This window comes from Corvus kubaryi, unplaced genomic scaffold, assembly GCF_017639235.1.
Source record: "Corvus kubaryi isolate FWS band 111438036 unplaced genomic scaffold, C.kubaryi_AGA036_p1.0 37266, whole genome shotgun sequence".
Taxonomy (NCBI): domain Eukaryota; kingdom Metazoa; phylum Chordata; class Aves; order Passeriformes; family Corvidae; genus Corvus; species Corvus kubaryi.
Genome location: NW_024581081.1, coordinates 6421905 through 6443536, shown reverse-complemented (window position 1 = coordinate 6443536; position 21632 = coordinate 6421905). Strand labels below are relative to the sequence as shown.

Below are 21632 nucleotides of genomic sequence, written 5' to 3'. Positions count from 1 at the left end.
ATGGCGACGGCGGCGGAGCCGGCCCGCCCCCCGCGGGGCCGGGCGGCGCGGGATTGGTCGGGGGGCGGGCGCTCGCCCTCTGCCCCCTGACCCTGCGCGGCGGCGGCGGCAGCAGGAGCGGAGGCGGCGGCTGCTGGCGGCCGTTTCCTGGTGGCCTGGCGGCGGCGCGGGAGGGAGGATGCGGCGCAGGTCTCGGCTGCTGCTCTGCTTCGCGTTCCTCTGGGTGCTGGGCATCGCCTACTACATGTACTCGGGCGGCAGCGCCGCGCTGGCCGGCGGCGGCGGAGGCGGCAGGAGGAAGGTGAGAGCTCAGCCCGGGGAAGGTGCTCCCGCTCCGTGCTGGGGCGGCGCGGGCCGGGCTGGGGGCAGCGCTGCGCGGTCCTCCGGGTGGGAGAAGGGACGGCGGCCGGGGGGGATTCTCTTCACCACCGCTCGCTTTCGGGCGGCGTGAAACTGCCCCCGGTTGCTCCTTCCCCCTTCCCGCCCGCCCCTGTCCAGCCCGCTTCCCGGAGGCAGATGGCTTCTTTGTGGACTTCAGACCGATTTCAGCCCCGTCGCGTCACTCCTTATCCAACTGCGGCCGGCCACGTCCCGGGCCGGGGGAAGTTGGTGCGGGAAGGGAGGGTGGGGAGGGCCGGGGCAGCGCTCCGGGGCGGGGGGGCCCCGCCTGGCTCCGCTCCGCTGCCGACACAGAGCGTCTGCCCCTTCCTGCCTTCCCCGCCGGCACCGGAGTCCTTCAGGCTTGTGTTCCCACCTAGAGAACACGCGAGGATCCGAGCTGCTAACGCATTTTGTCTTTGGATGCATAGCACTTTCCTTTCTCCTTAGCGCTGTGCCTGAAGGATACCGTTTTCCGACCGGTTTTGCAATATTCCAGGAAATAGCCGGATTTGTCATGTTTTGTGTCTGTCGCGTGGAAGGTCTGTCTCTTCCTTCTTATAACAGCTCTTGTTACAAGTGTTACTAATGTTTAAGGAGTTCCCTGTGGGCAATACAGGAGTAATTTTTCATTATTCTGGCCATCGAGTTACTAAGTAGATTTTTCAAGGTGTTGTAGTAATTAATCGATCAGGAACACAGCTGGAAGTTAAGCACATCACAGTTCACGTTTGTGTCAATCAGAACAGGGTTTCGTGGCATGATGTGGGAAGTGGCAGCTTTACCCACTATCTATGCTTAGAAAAACGAAGTGGTTTTTTTCTTTTGTGGTCTTCCAACTCCCCTCCCCCCCCTTCCCCCCTGTAAAGATTAGCAAAATCAAGAGCTTTTAGAAACTGTTGTTTAAGCTTTCTGTTTTGAAATAGGAAAGGTGTAAAGCATCATAATGACATAGTTTTTTACAAAGAACCCCAGAAATGGCAAGAGGGCAATTGAATGTAGTGCTCTACAGTTGAACGGTGTTGTTTGCTGTTAATTGCTGCTTCCTGTTAAATGAAAAGTAGTGTTTTGTGGGTCTAGCTGATGTATAGAAAGAGGAATATTTTTGTGTTTCTGTGATGCAGTTTGGTTCATCAATGTATGTATTCTCAGTAAAAAAATGCTGATGACTAGAGTCTGTGTTGGGTCGTGGAAGCAAATACTTGGATGGCTACTTGTATGAGCAAGGGTCTAGAGAATGCGTCACTGCTTGCTGATAATTGGCCCTCTATCCTGTTTTTTATTCTCTCTGTAGTTTAGGAATGAGTTCAACAGGAACTTTTGATGTAATATGTTAAAGTAAGTGTAAGCATGTATTGCCAAATACCAGCTCTTGGTCCTTCAAAGTAGATACAGTAGCAGAAATAGATCAAGCATGTGATAAAAAGTAAGGCAGTAGCCTAAAGCCTTTCTCGAAGAACCACTAGAATGTATTCAGAAAGTAAAGGCAATTGTACACTGCTGCTGTGTAATGGAATAAAGAAAAGCTATCAAGGCAAATGTATCTGCAGATAAGGAAATATATTTTTAACTCTTATGGTGTGTTACATTTGGAGTTTCCACACAGATTTGCAATTCTGTTCAATTAATTTTTACTGCTGGGGAAACTGCAGTGTGGGGGTAGTGATTTGCCCAAGGTCACCTAGAAGACTTGGTGAGAATAAAATAGGAAAGAAACCAGTATTTCTGAGTAAGAGTCTGGTATTTAATCTGCTAGAACCTGTTGCTGTTTATTATTGATGTTAGTAGCAGTTTTTATTATGGTTTTAAGAAATCAATGATCCTGTTACTTGCTTTGGTAGCATAATTTGGTATCATTCTGCACAAAATTTAGTAAGCCTTACTTGTCTGGGTAATTGGGAAAGTTTAGTAAAGATAATTTAAAGAAAATGAGACATTTCATAGACCTCAGTTGAAGCTTAGTGCTGTGTTTAAAAATACGAAAGTTTAAAGTAAAGCTGTGGTAAGGAAGAAAGTAGGTACTGTGGCCACAAGAAACAAGTGGGGAAATTAACTATTATATGTGGATTGGTGATTTAAGATTCTATTTTCTGTCACTGAAGCGTAAAATTTAATCCCAGGCTTCAGCATAGGTTAGCAAATATAAGTAGAGGAAGATGTGTGTAATGTAATAGCTTTTGAATCTGAATAAAAGACTTATTAACTTAGTGTCAGACACCAGTGTGAGGCAAAAAACCACAAATTGTCCTAAACTTATGAACAGAAACCCTGCTGTAGTAAATTTCTTGATGTGTATGACTTCATGTAGTCCTTACTACTTGCCCACTATTTCAATATAATGGAAACAGAGTTGCTTATAGAAGAACATAACTTTTAATAAATTGTAGTCTCTGCCACGTTCAGTCTATAAAATTACAAAAGCCAGGAGGGGATAGTTCTTCATTTTGTGTGAGTAATTTGCATGTTAATTACAGATCTGGTTGTACAAACAGAATGTGTTTTTCCATAAGGATTATCTTTTTTTTTTCCCCATACACAGACCTAATGTGTTACTCAGACATACTGGACTTGTTTGATATGACACCCAGTCTTGTGGTGTGTTGAACAGCACCAATTCCCTTTCTCTTCAGTAGAATTGAAGGTGTTTGCCCTTTGCCAGGATTGCACCTGAGTAAGAGAAAAGAATGTTTGGTTTTTTAAATTTTTTATTTGCTTTTCTTATTAGAGTGCTGTCAGAGTTAATCTAAGCTCCTGCTTATTTTGGTTCTTCATTTACAACATTTCTAATAAGACCTGTGAAGCTGTTTGGATGTTGCAGGGTGTGGTACAGCCTTGATAAAGTTTTTGGCCCCTCTCAACGGTGGTGCAGTCCACAGCTCTGTGTGCAGTATATTGGACTGGTAGGGTCTGAGCAGGCATGAAAGAGTGTAAAGCACACAAAGCACAAGATGTCTCAGTGGTAAATGTATAAATAACAACAACCAACCAACCAACCAAAAAAACCAGAAAGGTGCAATGCTTCTCGTTCTGGACCTAGGCATAAAAACTGTAGTAGAAAGAAGCGATGTATTCCAGATTTAGAATTCGGTGTGTGAAAACTCTTTTTTTTCTTTCTTCTTGAAAAGAAGAAAAGGGTAGAATCAAAACCTTTCATTCCAGGTGTGTTTGAAGGGGACAGAAATGTTTTAGGGGTTTTTTTCCCCTTCTCCCCTCCAGTGAATCTCCAATCAAAATTATTGTAAACATGGGAGAGCCATGTTCAGTTGAATCCTTTTCCAGCTGGGTCACTGGGTTGTAGATTGGAAAGAGTGAGTCTGATTCACATGTCTAAAGGTTAGAGAAATGGTTGCCATACAGAGGCTGTGACAGAGAAGAGAGCAAGCTGCAAGCCCAACAGTTGTGAGACTGAAAAAAAATGTGGTCTACTTTTGTGTTCAGTAAATGTGTTTTATATTAAAAAGCCTTTGGAGTGGAGACTGGAAGTTCCCTTCTTTTCATGGATAAATTTCCTAACCCAGAGCAAAAGCAGTTCATGCTGTCTGTCTCAGACTTGCATAAAAATGGAGCAGCTCTTACAAGATGGTAAGAAAGCCAAAGTCATCCTGATGTGATCCCCTCCTAAGACTGGTGTGAATTTGTATATTTGTCACATAGGTTTTAAGTTCTTGAACCACTAAGCTCTTGCACAATAGAGTGACTGGATTGAAATCAAAAAGAAATAAAAAAACCCCAACAAAACTAAATGACACACCAAAACCAGCCAAAAACTCCAGCTGATTTCTAAAGAACTTGCCATTCTAGGCATTAAGAAAGTAGCCCCATGTAATTGAGCCCTTCAGGCTGGACAGAGGAAGGTCTGAATCTTATTGAAAGTGCCAAATGCTTTGCTGCATCCAAGAATGAAGTCCTCAGAGGCATCTCCAAAAGGAGACCTGCAGGCAGAATGGGGATTTACTGTTGAAAGCTAAGGCATCCAGAGAGGCCGGCGAGGTTAAGCCACAGCTAAAACAAGGTCTGTAGCCTTCTGGATTTAGGTGCCAGAGTGCTGACAAGCTTTTGCATTTGTTGCCATGTAAAGAATCTCAGTTGTTTTTAAGTGGAACCTCTGTCATCTTCCACCCTTTCTAGAAGAAAAGGCTAAAAGCAGTATTTTGGTAATAAGTGATGGATCACTTTCACAAGTACTTCCTAAAATTAGAAGCATTTTTCTTTTTCATTAGCTAAAAAAAAAAAACCCTGAAACCCCAAGCCTCCTTGAACTAGAAGGTTGTTACTCTCTTGACTCACCAGATTTACTGGATGTAATGGAATGAATTGGAGAAACCTAATTTTTGTCTAGTTGAGCCACAAGGAGGCAGGCTTTTCCTGTGGAACTGGTTATTATCCTGTACATAGTGCTGGTTTTCCCTTCAATATTCTGGTTTTGTTTGGTTTTCTTTTTTTCTTTATTTTGGAGCAGGCTTTTGATAGGTGACTGTACTGGAGCTAGCTGAGATGAAATAAAGCTGAAGGTAAAAGGTAATACTTCATCTTGAGTATGTGACTGATTAAAAATGTCTCAATCACTGGGTAAAGCAGGGGAAAAAGAAGCAAGCCTTGTAAGCTCTTGTTCTGTATGGATAAAACTTTAAAATAATTTATTTCAGCATACACAAAGTTTTGGTTTTTTTTTTTTTTTTGGAACCCCTCTACTACTTCAGTTACTGCTAAAGGAGGCTTTTACTGACATTATACATAATGACACACATAACACTCTTGCTCTCTTTCTGCATAAACTACAAATCTAGTGTACCTAAGTGGTTTTTTTTCTTTAAGGTTTCAGTAAGGAGGAAAGGATACGTGTCTTAACTTTAGATTCATTAATCTGTTTATGTGCAACTTGAATGTTTCTCTTGAGGTATGTGAAACAAGGGGGTTAAAAGTAACCACTCCAACTCTGCTGGTTTCTTTCATCACAGGAAAGTATTGCCTGCTTTAATTTCTAAATACTGTTTGCTTTGCTGCATCATTTTTCATGTAACTTCAGTCCCTTATGTGTTGTGACACTGAATGTAATTTCTGATACCTTGACCTTGAGACAAGTGAAGATACCGGTGGTTAAAAAAGTCAAATTGTCATGTGTCCTTTTCTGTATCCTTCACTTCCTGGAAGGTGCTAGGAGATAGAAAATTATGTTTCTCTCTATAACAGGTAACAGTTTCTGCTAATAGATCTTTCTTTTATATGATTCTATAATAAATGGGAAAGAAATTAAATGCCTAGGCAATTCAATAATAAATCTGTCCTCTCACTAGAATGTAAATGTCATGCATGTATATTTTCTTAATCTAACGTATGTCAATTGACAAAATTACAGTCTTGGCAACTCAGTCACTTATTTTTATGGATTACTTCATAAAACTTAACTTTGGGTTTGATGAAAAGGTGGTCTATTGCAAATTTGGTGCAGTCTCTTTAGGTCTGTGGCTGTATTGGGCTATTCTCTTTTCCTCTCCTTTTTTAAATGCTTCAGCAAGGGAGTTTTTTTTGCTTGTTGATATGTAGGGACATTGAGAAATTAGTTCTTTGCTAGAAGACCTGTGTTGTCCCCTGCAACCTGCTAGGTTAGAAACTGATGACTGATGCCAGTGCTATATCTCTTGGATTACTGTTAGCTGTTTGTTTCATAAATGCAGAAGTAGAGCTGGGCCATAGATAGAAGGGGTTGAAGAAACAAGAATGACTACTTTGGTAGTTTAATACAAAATGGGGTAGTTACCCACCTTTCCCCATCATTTTTCTGTTTCATGTGGGTATTGTAGCAGTGTGCTGTTCTTCTGTTATTCCATTGCTGCTATGGTCTGCTGCTTTCTGGGATCTCTGTGTACAAAGTTTGTAAATTGTAGTGATGTCCTTTTGACAGATACAGTTTAAAAATAAGGTAGTCCACTAACTAATTGTGCATGTGCCTTACCTGTTTTTGTCCCATCAGTCTTATGATTTGAGGTGTATTGCAAATAAATGCCAGTCATTTTTTCCTGTGTGTTCTAGATACTTCCAAAAATGGAACAAAAAAAGTGATGTAATAGCACTTTTTTTCTAATTTAGAAAAGGCTCAGTATGACTTCAAACGAAGAAAAAAAATATTACAAGATTCATCTCAATGGTGCTACCTCACTTGTCCTTTAGACCAACCTAGAATAAAAATATAAGCCATTTAAACATATCTTAGAGAACTTATTTCTTAGTCTTCAATATTTTATGATCATTCCACATTTTTCCCTTGGAAATCCTATTATTTTTTCCTCTTTTGTCTTGCCCGTCCTTTTCAGTTTTTCAGTGTGATGTGTTATCTAAGTGCTTGTATATAACTGATACTGTTTGGTTAAAAGGGTGATGTGTCAGATGAGAGACATGGTATTGTCTACTAGCTGCTTGCAATGATACTCTACTACAGAATAGAAGAGATGGTGCTGGGTGTCCCAACAAAGTGACCCTTGTTGCGTGCTTAGAAGCTGTTTAAAAACAATTCCACCAGGCATCCTAGAAAATGTGTTTGCTTGGCTTTTGGTAGCTACATGTAATTTATAAATAATTTAATACACAGTACTTTTGTTTAAGTTAAATCTATTTGAAAAGAAAACATTAGGACACAGTTTGTCCTGTGAAGCTCAGGTGATAAATGTAAACTGCTCAAATTAAGTCAGTGCAAATGACTTGTTTTAAGTTGATTTGGTCCACTTGCTTTTCTTAAATAACCTACTTTTGACAGTAGTTCAGCTGTAGTGGCACAAAGCAAGATATAGCCAGGTGGTGTACAGACAGTTTTTTAACTCCCTGCCCAACAGTGAAATCGTTATTAGGACTTAGGAGAAGATGTGTATTGCTAATATGTTGGCAATGCCATGTGTTGGCAAATCATTTGAATTCTAAAAATGAATCTGCAGGAAGCAGTGAGGCATTTGCAATTTTTTCAGGAATGTGGGGCTGAATGTCATTGCCCGAATATATCAGGATATTGTGGAAGTGGAATATCAGTGTGGGTGTTACAGAAGGAAACTCTAAGCAGGTTGTTAAAATTACATATTGCCATCATGTAACTCAAAGTGGTGGTATCTTAAGCTACATAAGTTTTAAAACCTGGGTGCAGTCTTCCATGCTGTTTGTTTTGAAGTAAGTAGGGTGCCCTCTTCTCTTCTACTTTTCCCTTTCATTTAAGCTTTCAAAGGAATAAGGGATGGATTGAGGAGGGAAGATGGGGAAAAAAAGTTAAGTGTCCACATCAGAATGTTAGGTTTGTGTGTTTGGGATTTTGAAGATAGGGCATAAGAGAATCTAGCTAACACTAGAATTGAACCATTTCATATTCCCTTTAGGTCCATAAAGTTCTTTCACAGAAATCTTCGTATGGTGGACCTTTCCTGATAAGTGGAAGTGAAGATATTTAAATGTGTGGTGTTTTTTCCTTTACCTCCATTGTTTGGAGAATGAATTTTTTTTTTGTGGAATCTGTATCTCACTGACATATCCTGAGTACATGTTTAACTGTCATTCTCTTAAGTGTTCATTTGCCATGTAGTCTTACCGTGAATTAAGCAGGCCTGTACTATTTGTGTCACGTGACAGTCAATAATGATTAAGAAAGTGAAAAAAATCAGCTTCTATTTTCTTTCTATAAACTGAATCCCCTGTTGGAATGTAGCATATTTTAAACTTATATTTAGCTTTAAGATAGGCTTTTAAAAATTGTTTATTGGTTTGTGTGTTTTTCTTGGTGCTATCACCTTGAATGTTAAAAGCTGTTTTTCTTCTGCAAGAACAAGGTAACTTGTTAATATGACTGGCTTCTAGTGTAGCCTGTGCAAATTACAAATTCTGATCAAGGCTTTTTTTATTCCTAGTTGACTTTTCATCTGTCTGAATTGTTTTATTTTTCCCACTATCCCTTTTTTATACACTGGTTTTGTTAATTGCTCAGGGTACCTGTATTGTCATTTAAACAAGTTAAAATGTGCTAGTTCAAATAGCTCCATCAACTGACAGGAGAACATTTGTGTAAAGGGACTATGTAGACAGATGTTAGTTTTGAGCTTTGCTTGTGAAATTCAAATGGGAAAAGAACAGGATAGTAAAAGAACAGCAAGTTTGAATTTTAGAGCATTCCATATATCCCTGAAATTGCTATGTAGTGCACATCAAAGGCAATAATTTGGATTTCTCTTCTTTTTAACTATGGTCTCTTACGGAGAAAAAAAAAGAGCCTTTTGAAAAGGTTGCAAGTTCAGTTGTTAATAACTTTTCTGAAGTTGTAAAATTGTCATAAAACCTGGGTGCTTTATTAAGGGAAGCAGAGAATAACTAGAGATTCTGCTGAGTTCAAGCATTATCAAAGTGCAATAGACTGCCTGTACTGAGTAACAGATCTGCTTGAACAAAAGAACTTTGGCCAAGGAAAGACTATGCAAAGAATTGGCACCCAGCTAATGCTATTGTGTATGAATTCTCAAAGAGCTATGACTTGATGAGGAGAAAATGTTTTCTCCTTGTATTAAGTTCCAAATGTTTAGCCACCCTGGAGATATGAGCACAGCTGAAATTTGTTACTAAAATAAATTTTCTCTATCTGGCCTGTTGGTTTACAGATGGTCAATAAATACGTGTGTGTATATATATATGGATATATGCTTCAGTGACATGAAGGTTTTTAAGTTGCTTGGCTTTTCTTTTTCTTGCTTCTCTTAAGTGAAATGGAAAAGTCTGTTCACTCAAGCACACTTTGACTCTCTTGAGACCTTGGTAAGGAAAAGGAAAGTTTTCTCCTCGTAAAGTACTTCATTTGGTAGCAAACTGCTGCGGACTAATGGTGGAGCAGCCTGGATACTTCGATGTTACATTGTTCCGATGTATTGGAAACATCCCTACCGGATATTGGGAAATCCGTGCAGCAAAACCGCTGCTGTGGTAGGTGTGCCTACCAAGAGTGTGGGGGCAAAGGAATTGCAGTATCTCTCTGCTGAAGTGTGTCGCAAAATTAGGTCTGCATATGTTGTCCAGACAGTGTAATAAGTTCTTGTTATGGGCGGTGGCATGGCTCCTGCTGCAGTGGAATGCCAAAGTCCTTCCGGTTAGCCTGCCAGACCATCCATCAACTGCAGCCTTGGCATTATCTGTGTGGAGCAAATAGGGCTGTTCTTTAGTGCTCTGACTCGTGCTTTCACAACGTGTGTTGCTTTGCCAACACCCACTGAATTGGAGATGTGCTATGTCGTTTAGCCTCAACAAACATCAGTCTGACTGTTCCACCATGTGGAATAGTTATAACCCATATATGCTATGTTAGTGAGTACTTTTTAAAGTTTTAATTAAGAAAATGCTCTTTTTTGTCCCACTAACACAGCATATACCTTTCTTTTGGTGTACTCTGAAAGTGCTGTGCGTGAACAGTAATGTAGCAAGTGCTGTAAGGACCTGATGAGAAAATTGGAGTTTGATTCCTAAAAGAGCAGAGTCATTCTTAAAACCTCTGAAACTGATAGATGTCATTCAAAGGCAATGTCCCCACCCCATATGCTAACCTGTGTGCCTTTCATTAATAAGTACATCTTAAGAATTTACAGGTCTTAACAGTTAAATTAAAAGGCATTTGGAGTCTGAAAGAAATATTTAAGTAAAGTAGTGAGCAGTGGGCTAGCAACCATCAACACTTCTTTGCATCCCGAGTTTTCATACATAATGTTCAAAAGATGGAAAGGCTTGACTTCTTTGTACAGCAAAAAGTGTGTCTGAAGGCACTTGTTTTGAGGAAACTTTTCTTCTCTATAGAGACATAAGCACATAAATGTCATTTAGCCTGGTAGATTCTTAGTAGAAAGATTGAACTGAGTGACAGATTTTTGATACCACCCCTGGGTTGTCACAAGACTTAGAAATATGTTAAGGAAAAATGTACACTGATCAGGGGAAAAAAAAAAAAAAAAAAGTTGAAGGACTTCAATGACTATCAGGTTTGTGAAAGGCTTGGTAAGAATGCAGTATGTCTTGTTCAAGTACAATTTCTCAGTTATTCCTAATACTTTCTGAATATTCTCTAGTAAAATTAAGCAAGAGATTGATTTTGATGGTCATGTTAGCCTAGACCTAAAATATCTGTCTTTATACAAAGCAAAAGCCATTTGCTTAAAAATCCATTTCAGTTACCTACTGAGATAACTAATGCTTCTTGCATCCTGGGAACAATAGCAAGAAAATCAAGGCGTTAAGATCAGCCTGCAATCATTTAATGTTCTCTCTCATGTGCTTGCAATTCTAAGAGCCAGAAACTTAGGCAAAACCTGGTTTTATACGCTTGGATTGTCTTGGTGTGTGACTTTCCAAAATTTTTTTGTTTTCATTATTATTCTGTAATGGTTGCAAATGTTTCAGATTTGGTCATGGTTTTTTCTTCTTTTAGTTAAGCATGTAGAAAGTATTTTTGACACTTTCAGAGTACATTTGCTAGGTTGTCTCTGTATAAGTAGTCCTTTTTTTGGTAAACTTGGATGTTGTTAACATTTTTCAACCATATTGGAAACTCTGGTGAAAAGATACCACCACTTGTTCAGGACACTTTTGAATGTTGTTTGCATTATAGCGCTGTTTAGAGTCCTGGTTCTATTATGCCAAAGATTGAATTGTCATAACAGGTTATTTCTACACCATGAACTTAGAAAAGGGCTTGCTCCCACCAGGCTTTAGATACCTGAGTGTGAATGTTAGCTGTGGTCATATGGTAGAAATTCTCATGTAGTTATCTCTTGGTGTGGCCTTTTGCTCAAAACCAAACTTTTTTTGTACTCAGCAAACTATATTAGATAATTGGCTTTTATGGATTAAGTCTCAGTAATTGAATGGACTTCAAGAAATTTTAATATCCCACGTTATACATCATATGGAAAGGATAGCTCAAGCTTTTCAGACTTCAGCATTGAAGTACAATGGGGCCTGGTGCTTCTTGCTAAGCTTGCTAGAGTGTGGATCTGGAGCTGGTACCGTCAGGCTATGCAGGGAACCACATCTAGTGTCTAATCCTAGTGTGGTTGATGTTGACCACTTCTGAAACCCTCAGTTCACAAATGTTCAGTTTGGTTTAGAACTGTGATATTCTAATGTTTATTTCCAAGAGCAGCTACAGCTCAGAGGCAGGCAACAGTTTGGAAATGTCATGGTATTTGTTCAAATTAATTGTGATTGTGGCTGTCATTGCATGATGTTGTTATCCGAGTTTCTGAGCTAAGTTTCCAATGTAGAAGTATGGAAGAAAATGGATGTAAAAATTTTCTTCTACTTGATGAATATTGTGTATCCTGTTATGACTTTTTTTTTCTAAACTTAGAGAAATGTCCTTGGTGTTCCTAAAGGTGTGTTGAAAAGAAAAAAAAAAGGTATGTTAGGGAAGTTGTTCAATGAGTCTTGGGGCTTAGGAGTACTTTGGATGTTAATTCCTTTGAATAGTTTGCAATGCCTGAACTGATTGCTCTTTCAGTTTTGCTTTGAAGATTTTTTTTTTTTTTTAAGGGAACTTATTCTTGAATGATTTGGCGAAGTCTTTTGGAAACTTTAAAAACTATCTTAAGAAGCGTTGGTTTTAGTACATCCGGTTTGTGATGAAGAGCAGTTTGTAATGTGTAATAAGCAGGGTGTTGGATGCTGGTGGGTTGTAGGTACTTGATCGTTTTCTAAGCCATTATCGTCTTTTAAAAAAGATGTGGCTGGTAGAGCTTAAGGAGAGCACCACTGTACTTAAGATGGCAATTTCTAATAAAATACTCTGGAGAAACACTGTCATTATCTGTGTTTGAGACTCTAAGCCTTGTTCATGTATGCAAAACAAATGTCTGTAGTTGGCTTTGATTACTAATATTTTTTTTTGCTTGAGTCTTACATACCATCTTATTTTGAGTTTATTGCTAGCTATATATTTATATAGTTTATCCCCTTAGCTATATGACTGTGTCACTTTCCTCTTGTAGTGTCATGATGCTTTATCAGAACCTCATGGCACATGGTGTATTTTTTTTAAACATAAGACAGGTTTTTAGGTAGAGATTCTATTTTATTATACAAGTGAAGATAGATGTAGAACTTATTTAGGCAAAATGTGTGTGAGACTTTTGTCCTTGGTGTGGTTTTTTTTTTTTACTTAAAACTAAGACAGTGCCCTTTTTGTTGGTACTGATAATTTGTTTGCTACTGTTTGTTGTACAATACTGAGCACATTTCTCATACAAGATTCTTGCTTAGATGTATGAACTTTGCAGTAACATAGCTTGATATCTGCAGTTTCAAGTGAGCTGAAGATATTGGTCTGCATTTGTCTTCTGTAGGCTAAAGTAATGCATGCCCTGTCTTGGAGGAAGGTGTTAGAGAGGGAGCATTAAATGATCAGTCTGGAAAACCTGATTTCATGTAAGTGTCTTATCAGAATAATTAAAAAGCTTTTTGTGCTCAGCTAGGTCTTGTGGATATCAGCTTACTAGCACTGAATTCTTCTGTTAGCTGGAGGAAGAAGAGTCTCCAGTGGGAGTGTTTTTTTGGAAGTATGTCAGTTGCTGTTCTGTCAACTGCACGATGTTTTCATTTAGACTGTTCTCATGCTCTTACTGGCAGTAGGCTGTAGCAGCTGGGATGGCAGCATGTTTGCTTTCTTTTGACATGATTTAGGCTTCTTTTTCAGGCTTATCAGTTTAAGACAATAATTGTGTAGTAATTTTTCCCCCCTGTATTTAAATGGCTTTTTGCCATTATACAAATAGTGAAGAAAATGGCAGTGGAATCATAGGAAGTGCTAGTACTGGCTTCTCTTCTGGTTTTGGAAGTAAGAGTTGTTGCTGCATGCCTGAATGCTATTATTTGCCCCAGTTCAATGATCAAGCACTTAATTCTTTTCTTCCACAGAATCACAGAATATCCTGAGTTGGAAGGGAGAAAAAGCTTTTCCCAGGTCTGCCAATGAACAGCAGTGTTTTCCAGTTACTGCAATGATATTAGAATGGATAGAACTACTGGTGAGATGGGAATTATTCCAATTGTGCTCTTTGAATAGAAGCATAGCATGGTATGGGCTACATTCCTCCTGTTTTTTGAGTGCCAGCATGCATAAATGTGTGGTCTTCATTTGTCCATGTTAACCTGAAGATTAATCCCCTAAATACTTTGGGCTAGTATAGCCTATCTCACATGCAGCACTGTGTACTTTTTCAACTGTTAACTTAATTCTGCCTGTTTTTCTGGAAGTGCAGTTCTAGCTCTTATGCCCATTCAAATAATAGAGATGACTTTAACATACCCTGCCCTGTTATTCCTTTGAGGACTGAATATGTACAGCAGAAGTTGTATTAGTTCTATTTGTCCAGTTTCTGTGCTGTGCTCCTGGGTTTGTATTTGAATCTCTAGCAGCTTTGCTCTTTATCTCATAGTTGAAAATTAGGTACTGTGTAAATAAAGTGCTTGTTCTTTTTCTGTGCAAGAATGGAAAGCTACTGATACTGACATGGCATATTCCTGCCATGCAATAAAGAATATAGTATAAGAAGTATTCTTGGGAAGTGTGCTGTCTAACCAAGACCTTAAAAAGATAAAGTTAGATGGACCCTTGATTATTTTCCACTAACTAGAACTCTTATGATCTTAGGTTTAAGAATTAAATGATTGCGTATTGGTAGAATATGAAAAGAAAGCTCAATATTTCAGTAAGTAACTTACAGTAGGAACTGGCTGTTCCTATTTTTGATGCATAAACCCGGTGTTTCTGTGAAGGAAGAAGGGCTGTAGGAATCTAGTAATTTTAATAGTATCTGGCACACACTGACATTTTACTTGTGTTCTGCAACAGAAAAGGGAGAGATAATTATACAGGCTGCTACTTTGTTTTAAAGGCTTAGTAGCTGTTGTACATAATTCTCATCAATTGCCAACAAAGCATCCTGTGTAAGAGAAGGAAGAAATGGGTTGAAGATAAGCTGCAGGTCATAAAAAAAAGAAAGGTATTTTAAAGAAGTGTAGCCTTTTGCTTCCCTTTTCTCTATCTCAGAAAATCATCACAAGCCCTAAGAGAACAAATGTGTTTTTGCTAATCTTACTGTTAGTATAAAACCATGCTTGTATTATCTGCACTCTGCACAAAAGTCAAATCCAGTTGAACTGAAGAAAATCTGGGGAGAATACCATACTGCAGAGTTCTTGGTTTTTTCCTTGGTTCATTTGTACTAATGGCAACAATATATAATTTTAATTATTCTATTAAGTCCAAAACAATAAATAGTCTCTGTGCTAAGAATAGCAAAGTAGTTTCAGACTGAGCTGTTCAATATACCTATTTACCAAGTTTGCTTGCAGACAAAAGCAATTATTTTCTATTAAGACCAAACATGAGTGGAAAGCTGCTGCCTTCATGTTTATTTGGTTGTGTGGGCTCTCTTATCCCTCTGCTTGGCCATTTGGTCACTTCTTGACAATGCGGCTGATTTATTTCTTTTTCAGTCATGTTTGGATTTTAATGATGACAATTGGATTTTCTCAGACTGTCAGCTGCCTTCAGATTTGCATTAGCAGGGAAGGAGGCTTCTAGAAATGGAAACCACATCTGTCATGGTACTATGGTGTCTTTTTTGTCAGCTCTAAAGTATGGCATGTATAGAGAGAAATTAAATATGTTGTGTATGGGTGTTCAAATCTAAGCAAAGATCCAGTAGTCATGGTATATGATCCTAGGACACCAGGTGATTTTGATTGTACCCACTTTTGATGGATACATTTCCAGAAAACTTTCAAGTTGCAGTAATATGTAAAAATCTGGGTTTTGTGTAGGCACAAATCATGTTACAGAAACTGTTGGAAATACCCATCTGGGTCAGAGAACTCACAAGTGAAGTTACAGCTTTAAACTTGCAAAACTAATGTATTGAAAATCTCTTAAGAAGAGGGTCAATTTATTCTGTAACAATTACTGTGACTCCAGCTATTGAAATACTGAGTTTAGGTTAGCTTTAAAGCTAGAGTACGTGTCCCTTTTTTTGCATTGATGGCTGTTGGAGAGCTCACAGTAACTTTTGGCTGGCAGTGAATCAGATTCGGGAGCGTGGATTGCCTGTAGCCCCCTGTGTCTTTGTGTGGTACAAAACAGTTGGCACTGAACTTGTTTTTCAGTCTGTCTTTCTTCTTGGGCCGTCACTCCTGCTTGTAAGTGGCACTGGCTCTAGGAGTGTCAATGTCTATCTTAATGTTGCACTTAATCTTATTTCCAAAGAGATCAGAAGGTGTTTTGAGAGATGATCTGCAATTACAAAAGGCAAATTAAATTGACAATGTAGTTTTTTTGCTGGGTTTGGGTACCTACAAATTTTAACTTGTTTGCTATTTTTGCAATGTGGTTTTTCAAACTCTACTTCAGTGGTATGCTTGCACTGTTCATTGAAGGAAGCTGTTTATTTCACAACAATGTTCATCTGCCAAAGCTCTATTTTGCAGCTGCCTTTTTAGAGATGCACCAATTCTGAATGTGTTGCATGTAGAGTATCCCTCTCTGTCCACCTTTGTTTCCTAAAAAAACCCCTGTCTTGTCATGTTACTGTAAAAAAAAAAAAAATGGAATGGTGATTTCTACTATTGCAACAAGAAATAACAGGCCCCATTTTTCCAAAATATTTTTACCATTTGATCTAAGCATGCTATTTTACTTTATAAACTGTCTGCTTGAGATAAAGTGGAAAGTTATGTCTTATGAATAAAGGCTAATTTAATCTGCTTGTGATATTTTTGCCATTGCACTGTTTACAATTTAAGACTTCCTAGATATGCTGGAGCTTGTTTCTTTTTGCCAATAGCAAAATATCTCATTGCTTTTTTAAAATCACCATTTACTCTGGGCTGCAGTTTGAAGCAACAGTGCTGTTGGAGCCTTCAATTCTCTACATAAGACTGCAGACCAACACCTTGTTTTCTGCATCTTGGGTTATTAGACAGTTGTGGTTGAACATGTGTTCCAAACCAGAGAAATGTCACAGGGATAAGAACTTGTAATAATTTCCTCTGTAAAGGACTGAGGAAGGAGAATAAAATCCATGTGTACAGGTCTTTTTTATTTAATTTTTGTCTGTTGGAGGAAATGCACTGTTACTGAACTCTATATCATGGCATAATACCATGACCATGTGGTCATGACTAATGCATAAGTGGACTTAATTAAAAATGTGGCTCCTTTCTTTTTTTTTCCTCATTTTGCTCTCCTCAGTGTGTAGTGTTAACTAATAGGAATGAAATCTTAATATACACAGTTATTTTCCCTGACATTTAAAGAAAGTGATAACCTCTGGGAGACCAAGTAATTCCTGGTAGTTCTTGATGGAGTGTGTTCTGTATAACCAAGTCTTTCTTCTGCAGAGCCTGAACGGCATCTTCCGCATACAGTTGTCATTATAAACAAATCTCGGTGTGTATCCAAATGCTTCAAATTCAAGTAGGGTTTAGTAGGCTTTCTTTGAATTGTTATACAGAAGTTGTACAGAAACTACCAAATTTAAAAGTTAAAATTAATGTGCATTTTCAACATGATACTGAAAAACAATCAGTTCCGTGTTCAGGTGATTAGTTTGTTCCTGTACCAAGCTTCATCATCGGCTCAGCTCCAGGAAGTGAGCTTTGATTAGGTTTATAAAGATTGCTGAGTAGGTTTTCCTCCTGTGCTGATTGGCTTTCTTTGCATCTGGTAACTGTGTTGTCCCTTTGACTTCTGTTTTCTCCCTTTTACCTGGTATTAGATTAGTGCTACTAAGTAGCTGTGTAGTTCCTGTTGTAGTTCCCTTTCTTTCCTGTTGATGTTTTTCACCCCTAGTGCAGACTAGTACCCTCTGAGGACGGAATTATAAAAACTTTGTAATAAAACAAGAATAATTTTTTACCCCCTCTTGTTTAGAGTGAATCCTCAAATGGGTGTGAGAGCGGGAAGTTTGGAAACAAAGGAACATGACGTGATTATTTTTCTGCTGGTGGAAAAGTGTGACAAAATGCTATGCTGATGGTAACCAGAACCCAAGGAATATAATGGTCTTAAAAACCCCCAATTATTCTGTGTGAGAAAGTGTGTTGGATGGTAGAAGGGGGAATGGCAGCGCTTCAGTTTGCTGCATCAGGCAATTTGATGTTTCAAACTGATCTTGGGTATGAATTTTTATCAGAGATTTTGAATGAAGGTTAACTTGAAGATGACTTCACAAGGACATTTTGAGTACAGATCTGGATCTGTTTTCATTGTGGGTTTTCTTTTTCTGAAGAAATCTGCTGCAGTAGCAGTCTTGGAGTCTGTGTGTTTGTGTGGCATGGCATATCTCCAAAGGTTTGGGGATTTGTTTTTGAAGAGTGGTGATGTAGCTATTTCTTTATTTTAGTTGCATACAAAATCAACCATCTTTGTTCTGCGCATTCTAGTACATTCATTCCATGAAGTAGATATAACCCTCAGTATTTTTCTTTGAAACTTCTCTTGCCTTGGTGATACTGTCAGTTGCTTGGCTTGAAGGACTGACTTTCAAAGCCGTGAGTTTGTATTTACTGAGAGGGATATAAAAATTAACATTTCTGCTTTTCACATCTGAGATTTGCCCATATTGATGGGTATTGACGACAAGAGATATGAGCTGCAGAGAAATAGGCTTTATTGGTGCAGATGATCAACATGGATGTATGGGTAGAAATTAAAACAATACAGAAACCGCTTCAAATTCAGCCTTTGAAGCTGCATGTCAACAGCTAGATTCAGAAGTTGAAACGTTGTTATAAGTAGTTCAGAGTGATTTCTGGAATTTAAAATCTGATTTTAACATATTTGATTGTAAGCTACACATTTTTGTATTTTGGTGAAGGCAATGGAAGTATGTTTCTGATGTAAGAAAAAAGCAATCCATTCAGTGGCTTTTTTTTTTTAACAGCAACACACAGGAATTCTTGCCTGCCATTGCTCCCTCTGACCGTGTGACTGCTCTTAAGTGTTTTTTGTTACTCTAACCATGTGATTACTCTTAAGGGTTTTTTTGTCAATTTAGTGTAGTTTTCCAGTGGAAAGGTTAAATTTTTCAAGCAGTCTTTCTTTCCCATTGCCATAATAGTAGTATTGCCATACTTTTGAATAGCTTGTTTTTTGATCAGAAAGCAAGTCTTATGAGGTACTTCATGGGCTCTTATCTCCTAAATGGGCGAATAAGTGGGTCTCAATTTGTGCAGAAAGCAAGTAAACTGACATAATTATTTTGTTAAGAGATAGATTTCAAATATGCCCAATTCACTGTAATTGACTAGTTCAGTAATTGGCCACTTCTGTAGATTGTGCATCTGGTAGCTTCAGACCTTTGGTGGAATGGTCTTGCCTTGAACAACTTGCCTTGAAGTTTTGGGAAATGGGATACTTAATTGTCAAGCTGGCACCAACTCCAAAAGCAGTCATTCTGGAAATTGTTTCAAGATCCAAAGCTTTCTAATTCTGCACAAACTTTCATGGAAGTTGTTTATAAAGGAGAGAAAGCAGGTTTTCCTTTTCCTGTTTCAGAATTGAATTTCTCAGGAAGAATGTGTTGAGGGGAATGGAATTCTTGTGTCGAATACAGTATTGGTGCTCTTGTGTTTAATAAATGAATGGTTTCGGTATTTTTAACTATTGTTACTTTTTTTAAAGAATGTGCTTAGAAGAGCTGATTTGATTGAATTGATTTCTTTTTAACAGATTTTTAGCTATAAATCTTTGTGTCCTTTCTTGTGGAGAAGGGGGAGTATAAGGAGAAGAGTCTGAAGAGGGCTGTTACTCAATTAAAAAGGAAGTCTGGTGTTGGACTCTTAGGTACTAATTTTCCCAGTATGTCTTGCTCAGACAGCTGTGCATGACAGTGTTTATACAAGCAGCTATGAAGATCTTTTCTTTAAGGGGTGAGAGAGGCTGCATAGTTGTATATACCCTTACTACCACAATAGTATTAAGGGTCTTTTTAAAATCCAAGTAGTAAATTTTAAAATTCAAAGGCTGAATCTGTCAACTAATAGTGAAGGTATTGTGGTACTTCTAAAAGTACAATGACTGCCTTGCTTCTGTCTCCTCCCTGCTTTTGGGGCAGGCAATGTGATAGGTGGCTTCTCATGGTTTAGTCTGTCTAGTCAGATTCCAAAGAACAAGCCTATGGATGACCTGACAAACTTTGTGATTTTGTGTTTCATTAGAAGCTCCTTTGCTTTGAGTCTAAAAGGCAAGTAGTGAAAAAGAAAGCCTCAGCCAGGCATGCAAATACCCTTTCTTCTTTGGTTTGTCTATATTCTACAGTAAAAAGTATAGCCTATAAAAAGCATTCACTTATTTCTTAGCTCCTACTCTTTGTGAAGATACTTGTAATGTGACAGTTCTTGATTCTTATATCTATGCTGGAGTATCGATAGTCTGTGAACTCATAGCTATACATGTCCTAGTGAGTGCCATTGATAAAGGCTGTTATAGATGGAAGTAAGTCAAAGTAATTGCTGTAATTGCTGTTTGCAAGTTGGGCTGTGCTGTCTGTGTTTTTTTGTTTGTTTGTTTTTTTTTTGTGTAAAGGACTGTGGGGGTGAATTCATCAGTCATACTGGCTGGATGGCCAGGCCCAGAGAGTGGTGGTGAATGGTGCTGCAATTCAGTTGGTGTCCCTCATGGATCAGTGCTGGGGCCAGCTTCATTTAATCTTTTTATTGATGACATGGATGAGGGTTTTGAGTCCTCCATTAGTAAATTTGCAGATGACACTAAGCTGGGAGTGTATGTTGATCTGTTGGAAGGTAGGAGGGCTCTGCAAAGAGACTTGAAATGGTTGGATAGATGGGCAGAGTCCAATAAGATTAAGTTTAACAAGTCCAAGTGCCGAGTCCTGCATTTTGGCCACAATAACCCCCTGCAACGCTACAAGTTGGGGATAGTGTGGCTGGACAGTGCCCAGGCAGAAAGGGAGCTGGGGGTGCTGGTCGACAGCCGACTCAACATGAGCCAGCAGTGTGCCGTGGTGGCCAAGCAGGCCAATGGCATCCTGGCCTGTATCAGAAATAGTGTGGCCAGCAGGAGCAGGGAGGTCATTCTTCCCCTGTACTTGGCACTGGTGAGGCTGCGCCTCAAGTACTGTGTCCAGTTCTGGGCCTCTCAGTTCAGGAAGGATGTTGAGATGCTTGAGCATGTCCAAAGGAGAGCAACAAGGCTGGTGCAGGGCTTGGAGCACAAGCCCTATGAGAAACGCTTGAGGGAGCAGGGGTTGTTTAGCCTGGAGAAAAGGTCAGAGGTGACCTTATCACTCTCTACAACCACCTGAAAGGTGGTTGTAGTCAGGTGGGGGTTGGTCTCTTTTTCCAGGCAGCAACTGACAGAACAAGAGGACACAGTCTCAAGCTGTGCCAAGGGAAATTTAGGTTGGATGTTAGGAAGAGGTTTTTTACTGAAAGAGTGATAAAGTTTTGGAATCCTCTGCCCAGGGAGGTGGTGGAGTCAATATCCCTGGATGTGTTTAAAAAAGACTGGATGTGGCACTCTGTGCCATGGTATAGTTGAAGTGGTGTTAAGGCATGGGTTGGACTTGGTGGTCTTGAAGGTCTCCTCCAACCTGGTGATTCTATGATTCTGTGGTTCACAACTACAGTAGAGTGCAAGCCCATGGAATTGCTGCAGCAGAAATAGCTAGCACTTTGGAAACACAGCAGTGTGTCTGTGTTGCAATGGAGATTAGACTTGTTCTTCCTGCTTATGAATGACTGTGTATTGTCAGCTTTGGCTCTCTGAGGTGAGGAGGATATGCTTTCCTGTTCTCCATCCCATTAGGGTGGATTACAATATGGTTTTGTGCATGTGGTTTACACTGTCAGGAATATTTGACTCTCTAGCCGTGATTAAAGACTGCATTTGTATGATAGTATTGTAGAAAAAATACTTTACACCACAGGCTAGAAAGGAGATTCTGGAAGCACCAAGAATGTTTGGTGGATATCCATTTTCAGGTCAACCGTATGATTATAGCAGCTCATTCAGCTGTGCTCAGCATGGTGGGTTAACTGGCCACAAGGTGCCTACCAAGCTGCTCTATTGCTCCTTATCTTCATCAGGATGGTGAGAAAACAACCACAAACTTTTCATTCCGAGATAAGGACAGGAAGATCACTAAACAATTGCTATCAGTGGCAAAACAAACTCAACTTTGGGAAATTGATTTATTGCCAGAAGACAGATTAGGACAGTGAGAACTGAGAACAAA

General features: G+C 39.1%; 1 protein-coding gene across 2 annotated transcripts in view; it reads left to right on the top strand.

Annotated features, from left to right (window-relative positions):
• Positions 1-98: 98 nt before the first annotated feature.
• GALNT2 (polypeptide N-acetylgalactosaminyltransferase 2) overlaps positions 99-21632 on the top strand; it is a 95382-nt gene continuing 73848 nt past the window's right edge. The window contains exon 1 of one of the 2 annotated variants that reach the window (XM_042025229.1): positions 99-301. In XM_042025229.1, coding sequence (XP_041881163.1) covers positions 179-301 — 123 coding nt within the window. In that variant the 5' untranslated portion in view covers positions 99-178. Of the gene's footprint in view, positions 302-13358; positions 13401-21632 lie in introns of those variants that run through there. The other variant, XM_042025230.1, reaches the window with a different exon arrangement.